Genomic DNA, 14469 nt, shown 5'->3' with positions numbered 1-14469 from the left:
CACCTGACCTGCATTAATTCATCGACATAAAAGAAGGTTCATACATTAAAAAGGCGGTAGCCATCTTGGAGTGCATATATCCACATACATTCACAATAACTTTAAATGGCAATTCAATAAAGTGCTTAAAGTGCATAATTTAAAACTCATTGGCAACAACGAACATTTATCATTTGCGTACATACTCTCATTTTTAAGTCAGGTCCTGATTTTTACAGTGGTTAATTCAACACTTATTCTGATCTTATTACTATTATAAAATCTACAGAGATCAATGCATATGTAATGGATTATGGCAAAAGAGAGGGCTTCGCCTATACAGAAAGTACAAGGATGCTGCTTTACAGTTTGGTGAACAAGGAGAAGTCAACAGTAACTGCTCACAAGAACCCACCTAGGTAGGAGTACTGGGGACACCCCAGGGAGCAGTAAATGTATCAGTAATGAAGCCAAGCGTGACTTAATAATCCAGCAATTATTTTCTAGAACATTAAGGAAATAGTCAAAACAGCAATGTTTTTGAAGTGCGCCATATTTGGAGCTCAGCATAGATCAGGGGGGGGGGGGCCGAAATAGGTTTACGACTTGCCGGCACAAAGTTGAATGGATTGGTTATTTTTCACTCTGGCACTTGCTCGATAAACTGCAGATTAGAGGGCTGTCACTACCCCACCAGGCGCCCATTCACCCACTCTAACCCTATCCACCTGAAGTGTAGGCCTGATTTGAAAATGTTTGCCAGGGCCGATTTTGGACACCAGTCCAGCCCGGAGCACAAATTTACAAAGATTGAGCTACAGCTCTTTCTGCATAAGCATGCTGCAAGCCCTAAGCAAGTTGTTGTTGCAGTCCCGAAGCAAATGCCAATAAAGGTTTTCTTAAATTCACTGGAACCCATTATTACATGGAATTTAGAATAAACACAAGCAGTTTGTGAAGGCCACCAGCCTTTAAATAAAATTTCGAAATTACTTAACATTACACATTCTCATTAGACACATGCCTTAGTTAATGATTCCAGAACTGAAGTAAATAAATGGGTCCATAAAACTTTTCCACTTCATGACCAAACCGGAATGGTATCAAATACAATTTTTAAGCAGTGGTGAAGTGTGGTGCATCCTGGTGCCATCACAGGGGACACCAATCATTGCAAAAACCTATAGTTGGCAGATTGTACACCAAGTGAATCTGTGACAGACTAAACTGCGTATATATTGTTTGTATATGGGTAACAGGATAAGGCATCCAGTATATCAGAGGAATGCATTTTAGAAAACTGCAATGTCCTGCTCACATTCCCATACTTCCTAGGCAAACATTGTTTTAAGAAAACAACATTACATGTCCCTAATGTTCAGGCTAATGTGTCCTCAAAAGTATCAGCCAGCAAAAAGCGTAGTTCAAGCACTGCCTTCTTATACTGCTAAAGTGGACATAGATTATACTAAACCATACTGCAAGGCAGGAGCTTGTACTTTTAAACATTATCGTAAATAAAACATTTTTCTAAAAAGGACACGAATCAAATCAACTTTTGCAAACAAACAGAATGCACCCAAACTAGATTGTGGAATTTTAAGCAGATTAACAATGATAAATTATAATTCACTGAAGAGACTCAATTATTGAAAGATACTGTTCAACTTCCAATAAGGAAGAAATGCAGACCACACCAATACATCTTCAAAGCTATAAAAGAATGAGCTTACCTTTGCTGTTGTGTAGTCTACTACTTTCTTTGTGGTTAAATCGCATTTATTCCCTACCAATAATTTGTTAACGTTTTCACTGGCGTAACGATCTATTTCTTGCAGCCACTGTTTTACATTATTAAAGGACTCCTAGAAGGTAAAAGATAAACACTGAATAAGGCAAACTCCCATTTTCATGTACCAGGGTAAGAAATCGACAACATTTGTATCAAGTTTTATCAAGAAACATAACAGCAAAAACATTTCATGGCACTGAAAATGTTCTGAATTCATTCAACTCGCAATGTTCTGTTTCAAAACCTCACTCAATGTGCTCTGAATCCGACACATCCCCACCCGCTCAGTGAACAAGCTATGAAACTTAACCGCATCGCTGCGGCGGCTATTCCGCCGCAGCGCTAAGGGGGCGGGCGGCAGTGCGGCGGCCGCCTGCTGGTGACGGAACCGCTCCGTCATCAGCCGCAGTTGGGCTGTGCTCATGACGGAGCGGTTCCGTCATGGCCCCACCCGCTCAATAGAACGCACCGTGCAGGCACGAAATCAGCGCCGCGCAGGCGCGGCGGCCGGGCCATGACCGAAATGCTCCGTCATCAGCATAGAAAGGGTTAAAACATTAAACGTTGAAAAGGGAATGAGTGAAATTGCTAGAATGAATCATCGGAACCAGGAAGATAGAGATTAGGATCCTACCCACCACCCCCCCCCTCCATGAAGTTAATAATTTCCATGCAGCCTTCTATGCAGGACCAGAGATTACTGTGCTTTACCTCTTGTGGGAGCTTACGTAGACCATTTGAAATGAGAATAAGTCAAACTAACTATAACGAAGATGTTGGAAAAAGCTACATCGTAACGGGTCCACACATTTTAATTTGGAAACCTTTTAGCACTTTCAACGTAGTGACAGAAAAATATCTCACCACTAACTGTATGAAAGGTTTGTTTTTCATTTAAGACTTTTTTTTCCAATGGGCGTGACTTAACAAAATGTACTTCCATTACACTCCTAGGTAGAACCCAAGAACAAATTTGGTCGAGTTATTAACCATGTTCTCATAGTAGCACACTAAAAAAAAGTATGCTCAGGCACATAAATTACTGACATCTTTGCAAAACGCCTTTTCAGAAAACTATACAAGTGTCAAAAAGAATTCCAGTACATTCATGCGCGTCATTTTTAGTAAAAGGACAACAAAAAACATGTTTCTGTTAAACTTCATTTGTACCTGATCTGTCACATCATACACCACTATGATGCCATGGGCTCCTCTGTAATAACTGGAAGTAATCGTTCTGAATCGCTCCTGGCCTGCTGTGTCCCACTGTATTGAGAAACATACAAATTGCGATTTCAGCATCACCACAAAATTAATGATCAGTGCTTCTGACATAACATTTAAGTTTAAACTGGGTAAAATGATAATTTCGACTTTTGTTGAATTATATTACAATCCAAGGAGGTGTTTGGTGAGTCTTCCTTTTGGTTTGTTTCTCATTCAATGTGCAGTACTTGCTAGCACTTGCACCAACGCAAAGCTACATGGTGTTACCGTAACTTACATTTCCAGTTTTTTTACCCCAGAAACATATGGAGCAGTGACAAAGAACACAGATAATAGTTCTAACCAGAAGGAAAGGAAGTTACTAACCTGTAACAAAACAAATAAAACCTATATTGATGTAGATTCGCTTTGCACCCTAATGTCATCTACTGCTGGGTTGAACGGTAACACTTGTTTTACTTGAAGAAGCTCCTTCAGTTTGAAAGTGACCTGAAACACACTGTATACTGGTTCAAAGGTCAACAGTGTTTTACCGTCTAGAAAGAACATCAAGGAATGGTTAATAAAAGAGGAGCTGGGATGAACATCCGCTCTTCTCTGGGCACTATTTCAACCATACTGCATGCAAATGGAGAACATGCTATTAAGCCCATTTTACTTCTAGCAGAGACTTCTGCAGTGTCAAAGGCCCAAACGTAAGGCCATTTTTTTCTCTTTTAGATGGGACTGGCACCTCACCTACAGGGCTCTTTAAAGGAGATATTATAAGGCCCTCAGCAAGAATTGTGTTTCAATGCCACTACCACTCTAAGTAGTAGTTTCTACTCTGGTTGTCACCAGGGACATTAACGTGGTTTTGCTTTCATCAAGCTCTTTATTGAGGGACCCACATCAGCAAACATTTGGGCCTTTTATGACAGCGTACCTTTGTAGGGCCCTGAACCTGACTCTTGCATATCCGAGAAGGATGTTCATCTGTGCTGAAAGGAGCAATCTGTGGGTTTTACAGGAGAACTCTTGCAATGACTAGACTGCATATGTTGGCACTATCCCTGAGAGTTCACTTCATAATGCACTTGCTTAACACCATGCGCGCGGGCCGTTTTCCCGCTGTGCGCTGAGTTTGAGTTTTTGAAAAACCCCGCGGTTCATGACGAGCTGAGCTCATCATGAGCGTCGAAGGGGTTAAAGAGCTAAGATGATCCTCTTCTCATTGCCATAACTCTCCAGAGATAGCAAGTCTGCTTTTTCATAATTATGTTCTTCACACAAAAGTTTAAATAAGGCTGAAGATTGGTTTGGGAGAGAATATGTATGAAACAAACTGCCACTGAAAGTAAGGAAAAAAGGCAGACCACTGAAAAAGTTAAGTGGTTTAAAACGGATCTGTTTTGCAGGATCTTCAGGTACTAGTAACATTCTCCACTCTGTATTTCTCATTTCTCCTGCAGCCTATAATGCAAATGCTACTTACCAGTATGCATCTGTTCTTGGCATGTAGGGCTGCTGACATTCATATCTGTGCATAGATCGCCGCCTAGTGTTGGGTCCGGATGATTGCACATTGTTGTCCTGGAAGAGTCTTCGAAGTATCACGAGATAGGTGGCTCCTCCCCTGGACTACAGTGCGCATGGGCATCGCCTCCATCCCCAGATTGTTTTTAGCCATTGGCAGAGATGGAGTGACATATGTGAGTGATGCCCTATGCTAAGAGTATGAAAATATGTGTAAAGAAAATACTGCAGCTGCTACAGGCGCCGGGGAGGAGGGCGGGAGATATGAATGTCAGCAGCCCTACATGCCAAGAACAGATGCATACTGGTAAGTAGCATTTGCAGTTCGAGGCATGTGGGCTGCTGAATTCATATCTGTGCATAGAATACATAGCAGTCCCTCCATTAGCGGCGGCCGCCCGTGCCAGCTGCAGCCGTTTGAAAAAGCGTTTTGAGAACAGCCTGGCCAACAGCTGCCTACTGTTTAGAGTGCACATCTACACAGTAATGCTTAGTGAAAGTACGTGTGGTAGACCATGTAGCTGCTCTACAAATATCTTCTAAGGGAATGTTACCTAGGAAAGCCATAGAGGCCCCCAACTTTCTGGTGGAGTGGGCTCTTGGTGGAATTGTGAGAGTGCGTTTAGCTTTAGCGTAACAGATCTGAATGCATTTCACTATCCACCTAGCGATCCCAGCTTTGGAGATAGCATTTCCCTTGTGGTGTGAGGCAAAAGCAACAAAGAGTTGCTTGGTCTTACGAAAATCTTTAGTTCTGTCGACGTAGTACATCAAGGCTCTTTTAACATCAAGGGTGTGGAGCATTCGCTCCGCCAGTGACTCTGGGTTTTGAAAAAACACTGGTAACTCAATTGTCTGGTTCATGTGGAATTGAGATACAACCTTGGGTAAGAATTTAGGGTTAGTGCGGAGCACCACCCTGTTAGCGTGTACTTGGAAGAAAGGTTCTTGGATGGTGAGCGCCTGCAACTCGCTAACCCTCCGTAGCGACGTAATCGCTACTAAGAAAGCAACCTTCCAAGTCAGAAACTGAAGCTCACAAGAGTGCAGTGGCTCAAAGGGAGGACCCATCAGTCTTGTAAGGACCACATTGAGGTTCCATTCTGGAGCTGGTGGTGTCCGCGGTGGAATGACCCTTTTGAGTCCTTCCAGAAAAGCCTTGATAGCAGGGACCTTAAAAAGGGATAGGTGTTGCCTATTCTGAAGGTAAGCTGCCATCGCAGACAAATGAATGCGGATGGAAGAGTAAGCCAAATTGCATTGGTACAGGTGGAACAGGTAGCAAATAATGTTCTGAATGGAAGCGTCCAGAGGGTCAATATTGTGGTTTACACAGTAAATGACAAAACGCTTCCACTTGGCTGCGTAACAAGCTCGAGTAGTGGGCTTCCTTGCCTCCCGAATGATGTCCATACAATCGGGGGGGAAGATTGAGGTAGCCAAACTCTAGGACTTCAGGAGCCAGATCGCCAGGTTGAGCTGTTGCGGATCTGGGTGCTGAATGTCGCCATGGCTCTGCGTCAGAAGGCTGGGGGTGAGATGAAGCCTCTGATGCGGTACCACGGAGAGTTCCAGAAACGTGGTGTACCATGGTTGGCGAGCCTATGTTGGAGCAACCAGGATGAGAGTCATCGAGTGCTGCCTGAGTTTGCGTGCCACCAGCGGTATCAGAGGTGCTGGGGGAAAAGCGTACGCAAATCTGCCTGACCAGTTCATCCACATCGCATTGCCCTGTGATTGCGGGTGTGGGAACCTGGCGGCGAAGCTTTGGCATTTTGCGTTCTCCTTTGTGGCGAACAGGTCTATCTCTGGATGACCCCACCTTTGGAAGTACGGTTGGAGTACTGATGGGTGTATCTCCCACTCGTGCATTTGGTGGCTGTGCCTGCTGAGCAGGTCCGCCATCTGGTTGTCTTTGCCCGGGAGATGCTCCGCCATGAGGAAGATGTTCCTCTGAATGGCCCACTTCCACATGCTCTGAGCCAGATGAGACAGCTGCGGAGAGTGTGCCTCCCTGCTTCTGGATGTAGTACATGGCCGTCATGTTGTCCGTCCGGATCAACACGACCTTGTTGGACAGATGTACTTTGAATGCCTTTAAAGCCATGAAGATTGCCATCAGTTCCAGAACGTTGATGTGCATCTTCCTCTGCTGTAGTGTCCATAGTCCCTGCACCGTGTAATGGAGTACATGCGCTCCCCATCCCTGGAGAGAAGCGTCCGTTGTCAGGGTAATCTGTGGCACAGGCTCCTGGAACGGTCGGCCCTTGCAAAGGTTTTGTGGATTCCACCAATGCAAAGAGTTGTACGCCCGACCGCTCACCAACACTAGGTCTGTCAGCTGCCCGTGAGCCTGAGTCCACTGACGTGCTAAGCACTCCTGAAGCGGACGCATATGTAGTCTCGCGTGCGGGACGATGGAGATGCAGGAGGCCATCATGCCTATCAACTGCATGAACACCTTCGCTGGAAGCGAGTGCTGAGGTCTGAATCGTTGGATCAGAGTCTGGATGCTGGCGATTCTCACTGAATTTGGCTGCGCAGTGGCTGCCAGCGTGTCTATCGTCGTGCCCAGATACTGCCGTACATGGGCGGGCTGGAGATGAGATTTTGGATAGTTCAGCGAGAATCCCAGATCGTGCAGGAGATGAATAGTGTGTGACACGTGGTCTGCGCACTGCTGCTCTGTCCTTGCCTGAATGAGCCAGTCGTCCAGATAAGGGTAGACGTGGACGTTTTGGCGTCGCAGATGCGCCGCCACAGTCGCCAGGCACTTTGTAAAGACCCTTGGCGCTGTGGTGACCCCGAACGGCAGAACCCTGAACTGGTAGTGCTGGTCTAGGATTGTGAATCTGAGATACTTCCTGTGGGAAGGATGCAGGGGGATATGAAAGTATGCATCCTTTAGATCCAGTGTGGCCAGGAAGTCCCCCTGTTGAAGCAGAGGGAGAACCTGCTGTAACGTGAGCATATGGAAGTGCTCCGAGAGAATATACCAGTTGAGGGGCCTGAGGTCCAGGATGGGCCTGAGGGATCCGTCCTTTTTGGGGATCAGAAAGTACAGGGAGTAAACCCCTGTTCCCCTTTCTTGCAGTGGAACGAGCTCTATTGCCCCTTTTTGCAGCATGACTGTGACCTCCTGCTGCAACAAGTGCAAGTGCTCGCCGGACATAGGACGGCTTCTTGGAGGAATGTTTGGTGGAGTGGAAGTAAGCTCCAGACAGTAACCGTACTGGATAAGAGATCTCACCCACCTGTCCGTGGTGATGGATTTCCACGCGGGCAGGAACTGCTGGAGTCTCCCCCCGACCGGTGTTGAGTGGTCGGGGGGCAGTGACAAGACGTCACTGCTTGTTGGCGGCGGTGGACCTGGAGCTATTGTTTCCACGTCCCCTGCCCTTGACATTGTTGCCTCTGTAGCCACCTCTACCCTTGTTGGTGTATGAGGCCTGGGTATTGCTTTTATAGTACTGGGTGGATTGCGATGCTTGACCCCTGGAGGTGCCTCTGGAATTGGAGCGGCGAAAGGAACCACCCCGAAACTGCTGAGATTGGAGGGCCCCCATAGACTTAGCAGTGTCCGTGTCCTTTTTCATTTTTTCCAGTGTCGCATCCACCTCAGGGCCAAACAGATGGTCAGGATTCACTGTTTGGTTGAGTATGGTCGTTTGGATATCAGGTTTAAAACCCGAGATTCGAAGCCATGCATGCCTTCTCAGCAACACACTAGTGTTGATCGCCCTGGAGGCAGTGTCAGCCACATCTAGTGCACATTTGATGGAAGCGTTAGTGATTAGCTTGCCCTCCTGAATTAACATCTCCCCAGCCTCCTTGTACTGGTCAGGTAAGTGCTGCAACAGTGTTTCTAGGGTGTCATAGTGAGCCCTATCGTAGCGTGCAAGTAGGGCCTGCGTGTTTGAAATACGCCAGATGTTAGCTGCCTGCGCAGCAATCCTTTTTCCTGAGGCCTCGAATATTTTCGACTCTTTGTCTGGGGGAGGAGTGTCACCAGTTGTCTGTGAATTCGCCCTCTTCCGAGCATTGGATACAACCAAAGAGTCCAGTGGCAAGTGTCCCTTGATGTATGTTGGATCCGAGGGCGCTGCCTTATACTTTTTATCAATTCGAGGATTGATGACACGCGCCCGGGTGGGCTCCTTGAAGACCTCCGGCGCGTGCTTTAGCACTCCTTTGAGCATTGGCAATGTCTTGACTGACTTCTCGGCCACTGAGAAAGTGTCAAACAAAAAGTCCACATCCACAGGATCTGAGTGGAGTTCGACATCATGGTTGGCTGCGGCCCTCTCAATTAGGGCGTTGAAGGCCGCAGAGTCCTCCGTCGGTGAGGTCTTTGCCGCAAAGAGCTGCGGTTCCTGACCCGATTGCGGGTCATCTGGGTCGGCTCCGGCCGACCAGGGTTCATGTTCCTCCTCCGGATCCGAGTACGCCGGATAGTTGTACTCGACTTCCTCCTCATCGTCACCTTCCCCTGCGTTAGAACGCGTAGGAGAACGTTCCACTTGTTTGGGAGACGAAGGCTCCATAGGGGCCGAAGCGCCCGCAGAGTCCTTGTTTTTAAGAGGAATCCGAAAATGTTCAAGCACCGGTTCCGTGGTGATTTTCCGTTTGAGGAGGGACAATTTCCCAGTATTGGCGTCGATGATGACCTCACGGCGCTCTTCCTCAGCGAGTGGCTGGAGCAGAGGCTTCGACCCTGCCAGCGACGCTTTGGGCGTCGACACCTACTTTGAAGGCACGTCCGCCCTCTGCTTCGGAGCGAAGGCTTTCGGCGTCGATTTTGGCGGCAGGGTGTAGCGAATAGGCGTCTGCGCCTTCGCCGGCTTTGATGCGGGCTTCGGCTTCACTCCCTCTGGTTCGGGAACCTCAGCGTTTCGAATCCGTTGGAGGGATTCAACGACCTTCTTCGTCAAGGCTGGAGAGGGCTTGACTGTCTCGAGCGATTTCCCTGAGTCGGGAGTCGAGTCTGCCGGGGGCAGCGTCTTCGGAGTCGACACCTTGCCATCCTTGGCCCCGACGGTCGGAGCCGGCACAGCCGGAGCCGGCACAGCCGGAGCCTTGGAATCGCTTTGGCGCTTCTTTGGAGCCTTTTTCGGGTCGTCGACCTCGACCATCTCCGGCGCCGACGCAGCCGAGTCGGCCACCTTCGTCTTCGGCGTCGACCCCGAGGCCTTGGGGTCGGCCATTTTGGCGTGGCTTTCCAAGTCGCCCATTTTGACTTTTTTAGGTGTTGACGCCTCCAGAGCCTTCTGCCCCACCAGTGGAGCTTTCACTTTCGGTTTCGAAACCGATGGTGTAGATCCCGATGGCTTCACTTTCGTTTTCTTCAACGGGAGTGGCGCCTCAGAAATGTCCGCGGCCGGGCCGAGAGGCGGGGCAGTTGGACTATTAGCAAGGTCTTGGGTAAAGCCCGAAGGCGATCCCTCGACCTGGGCCGTATGTTGGGGATTAGCCCCTGAGGCAGTCTGGGGGTGCTCTTCCTCCGAGCTATCCCCCACGGTGGCAATGGCCCCATCGTCGTCCCCTACCTCGTCGCCGGCTTCATCAAACTCCTCATCTTCTGCGTCGTAGTCCTCTCCCTCCGACGCAGGGCTAGAGTCCGAAACCTGAAAGACATTCTCGTCGTCTTCAAATGCTTCAAAGATGTTGTCCGGCGGGGGCGCAGGGGGCGCCGACAACTGGGCCTGGAGTCGAGCGGCCCGACGATGCTTTAGGGTCTTCTTGCACTGGAACTTTGAGCAGGCCATACACCTGGCCTCGTCATGGTCCGGTGATAAACACTTGTTGCACACAGGGTGCACGTCGAGGTGCGAATACTTGGAGGTGCACACCGGGCACCTCTTGAACGGAGTCCGTTCCATGTTCAGGAACTTGGAGCGTCGAGTAGGCCCGTCCGCGCCGAGAGCACGCGGAGGGGCAGGGAGTGTTCGGAGCTGAGAATAAGATAACCCGAACGAAACAATACCGACGCCCAGCCTAAAGACCTTTTGGTCTCAAGTAGAAACGTAAAACTACTATCGGTTCCGACAGAGGGAACCGAAACACATCCGAACCCAATGGCGGAAAAAAACAATCTGGGTATGGAGGCGATGCCCATGCGCACTGTAGTCCAGGGGAGGAGCCACCTATCTCGTGATACTTCGAAGACTCTTCCAGGACAACAATGTGCAATCATCCGGACCCAACACTAGGCGGCGATCTATGCACAGATATGAATTCAGCAGCCCACATGCCTCGAACTGACCTGCATCTTGAAAAATGTCTTGGGGTGCAGGTAGGGTAGATGGAACAATGACAGGCGCACATCAGTCTTAAAAACTGTATTGCAAAGTTAAGATGTGCGTAGATTAGACTGGCAAAAATAATGAACTGGGCACACCATTGACTGCTCCCAGCTGACCCTCGACCTTACATCCTTAACATTCCACATGTGCTCACTCACAAGACATCCCACACCTAAGAGTTTCCCAGAAAGCATGCCTAGAATGCAAACATTTGATGCACACTACCTAGCATAAGCTTGAGAGGTCTGTTGTAGTGGTCTACAACCATGTCAGCTTAACATGTTTTCTACAAACAGCTAAATTGGTGGGGATTCAAAAGTTGACGTCTGTTGTAGACAAGTTGTGCTGTAGAGTGTGTTTGCTTACATGTTCTCTTCATAATTGGTTAGGGTTATTAAAACCGACTTTACACACCTGACAGATGCATCAAAGAGAAGTGCCGTTGGATGTGGAGGGGTTCATAGTTTGAAGCTTGGACGTGAAACTCTTAAGAATCGGAATTTGTTTGCATTGTCAGGTGCCTCACAGGTGTGGAGAGGACGGTGCATGAGGGATGGAAAAATGAGATGGCAGTGTTAAGAGGGTTGATTTAGCTAGTCACAAGGAGCTGGCAGTCATGTCTTTGTCATCTAAAGCGCTTAGTCGGTCACAGGTAATGACGGGAGGAAGGGGCAGTGTCGAAGGGGGAAGGAAGGCTGTCAAATGGGTTGACTAGATTAACTAGTGCATTTTATTGGCCATAAGTGAGGGGGTTCCGTAGTAGACTAGTTCTAACTTACAGATGACCAGATGGCATGGTGATAAAAAACGTGCACCTGGAATTAATCCAGTGCTCAGACACTCCCCCTCCAATCCTAGAATGAGTGTTAAGCTTTACACCTTGGTCTACATTTGATAATCTCCTTAATACATATGAAAATCCAGGTGATACCCCATCACTATCCACTTAGACTCATGTATCCTAAATAAGAGTAAATATGGTGGGGATTTGTGCAGAATACCACAACTAACGTAAACACTACATAGAAAGACCCAGAATGACTTGTTGAGAAAGACCCAGAATGACTTGTTGAGAAAGACCCTTCCTTAAACATCTCCAGTGATATGGGTAAATTGAAAAAAGTGATTTGATCACAACGGAACACATTAACCAACTGTGTAAAGAGATTTTCTGAGGCCCTGCTAGAGAGTATGGCAGACCAACATGACTTAAGTGACTTTTTCCATTTCTGGTTCTCATTCTACACTTCTTTATGCTAAAATGTCAGTGTAATCTAGAGAAGAAAAATACCTATAACATTTTGCTCCTCTCTGGAGACAGGAACATTTCAATGAAATAACATGCTCACTTTAAAAACCTACACATTCTGAATTATTTAACTTAAAGACAGCAATTAACATTCCTACAACTAAACTAGTGCTGCAATAAGTACAGAAAGGTTTTTTTCTTTCACATTTTAAGGCCTTCCCATTCAATGCAAATTGATTTTCTTTCTTTTCCACTGTTCCTTCCACTTCTTGGCTGTGTTTTGAATAGGTGTTCAAAGGTGAGGAGCAAGGCATGAACATACAGACATTACATTTCTCAGAGTTGCTTTGTTGCAGCATTTCTTAAAACCTCCTGACCCGACTCTAAAAAAACTGAAAAATGAGCCTGCCCAATTACCTTCATTATCTTTGACATGACCAGAGTAAGTTTTAGTTAAATTAAGAACGATATTCACAAATGATTATGCCAAAATACAACTCCTTAGCGAAAAAAGTCATCACCTGTTGTAATAGGTAGAAGCACCATCTTCCATACGACAGAAGATATTATAGGCTTCAGCATCATGGACTGCCATGGATACCTTAAAACTACAAAAATCAACCAAATGGCTCTTTGCATGCAACAATAGGTCTAGCACAACTCCTCAATGCTAATCATTTGTGTTGCTCATAAGAGCAGAATTAGCCTTAATGACTTCTGGGATTAAATTTAAAAATGTTAAGCCAACAAGCAATATAGCAAATGAGACCTTATAACCACTATGAATTAAACAAATAAATCTGTGATACAAACAGAGCCCCCTCAACAAACCTTGAAAGTTTACCCTTCATATGGTGATATCATATGGTGATAAGTCTAGGAAAATTAGACCACATTAGTTATTACCACACCTGTATACGGGGAATGTCAATATTTGGGGGAGAATGAAAATGTTACAAGACACTAGACGCCTGGAGGTAGCCACATATGAAGATGGTTAAGATAAATGTACTGTAAAAGAATTGGGAACTATGTCCATTAATAATGATGTAGGATGATTGTTAGATGTTTGTGTGTGAGAAAAACTCAATAAAAAAAATATATAAAAAAATTATTTACCACCACTTTCAGTTTACAAAGGGGAAATAATGCATGCACTACATGTACATTAAATTGGGATGGATTAGCTATAATAAAGATATACTAAAGACTAACTGTGTTTGAGTAAACAAACTCTAAAGTAATATTACGTTGTGAAGCCAACATTTTCATTTGAAGTGCTAGCATTTTACATTTCACAGCATACCAGCCTCTCTTGGAATATTTGAATTGTTCAAGAATTAGGAAGGTTCTTAGTCTCCGACCTCAGGAGCCAAAAACCAAGCTTAAGGTCTCCAGATTCAGCTGCATAATTATGCCATTCCTCCTCAACAACAGGTTCACCATTAAGAATATTTCAAGGCAAAACAAGATAGCTAAATAAATTCCCAGAAGGAAAGATACTTTGCCATGAGAGCTATGAAGAGAACGGTTGAGTTGAGTGGTCTCATAAGATTTTGAAGGGTCAACTTGAAGCGGTGGTGTCTTGGACTGAACCATCAAAAAGAATTCCCTGTCATGTCTAGTTGTAAATACCCTATCCCAAAGGCACTTTTCTCTTTTTTGTCTTGGTCCAAAGAGTTTTATTGCTAGATTGCCACAGCACATAAAAATGTGGCCTGTGTGCCCCCATTGTTTGCATCCTTGCAAAGTGTATAAGTGATTAAATGGCTTATACATTTCTTCTCCGTATTCATGTTCTTCGTGCACTGAACACACATCCCTTTGTACTGCCTGGTGCTATAGAAAACATGACTCAAGTTCCTTCTTTAGCAAATTATTTGCATTGTACGGGTAGAGTAAATAGCCACAATGCAAATTAACTAATCTGTTTTAGAATAGAAACATTACCCGCCTCAGGTCCAGGCTGTGTACGGATTGCTAGAATTGCTACCTGTGGAAATGAGTTCTTGAATCTCTTGTTGCTTACAAGAATGCACCAAGTTTCACGAAGATACAGTGTGTGTTACCTAGTGCCTTTTGTTTTCTCAGAAAGTACACATATTCATTGCATAATGTATAAATTCCTCTATCAGGCACATTCACAATCCTCTTTATTTACAAACTATGTTTTAAAGTTGGATTTACTGTGGCGGTAAATAGACTAATGCAACTAGAACCAATATTCTACAAAGATGTCAAATGTGGAATTGTTAAAAGCAAAACTACTATCATGAACCTTATCTGCGCCACCTTGTCTGATGGATGGAAGTTCCTACGTGCACATAAACTGCAGTCATTCTGACCGACCGCAGCCATTTTGTATTCCAATGGTCACCTTCATTTCACCCTGCCCTTACTAGCAT

The 14469-nt window shown here is 45.9% G+C and overlaps 1 protein-coding gene across 1 annotated transcript in view; it reads right to left on the bottom strand.

The window, feature by feature from the left end:
• Positions 1 to 14469, bottom strand: part of RAB1A (RAB1A, member RAS oncogene family) — a 153658-nt gene that overhangs the window by 24060 nt on the left and 115129 nt on the right. Inside the window, exons 4-5 of the mRNA XM_086927595.1 lie at positions 2942 to 3037; positions 1713 to 1844 (exon numbers count right to left, since the gene is read on the bottom strand). Of these exons, the coding sequence (XP_086783721.1) occupies positions 1713 to 1844; positions 2942 to 3037 (228 nt within the window). The remainder of the gene's footprint in view (positions 1 to 1712; positions 1845 to 2941; positions 3038 to 14469) is intronic.

Source organism: Lissotriton vulgaris, chromosome 6 (assembly GCF_964263255.1).
Source record: "Lissotriton vulgaris chromosome 6, aLisVul1.2, whole genome shotgun sequence".
NCBI lineage: Eukaryota > Metazoa > Chordata > Amphibia > Caudata > Salamandridae > Lissotriton > Lissotriton vulgaris.
The sequence above is the reverse complement of the archived record's forward strand: the minus strand, read 5'-3'. Positions and strand labels throughout refer to the sequence as shown.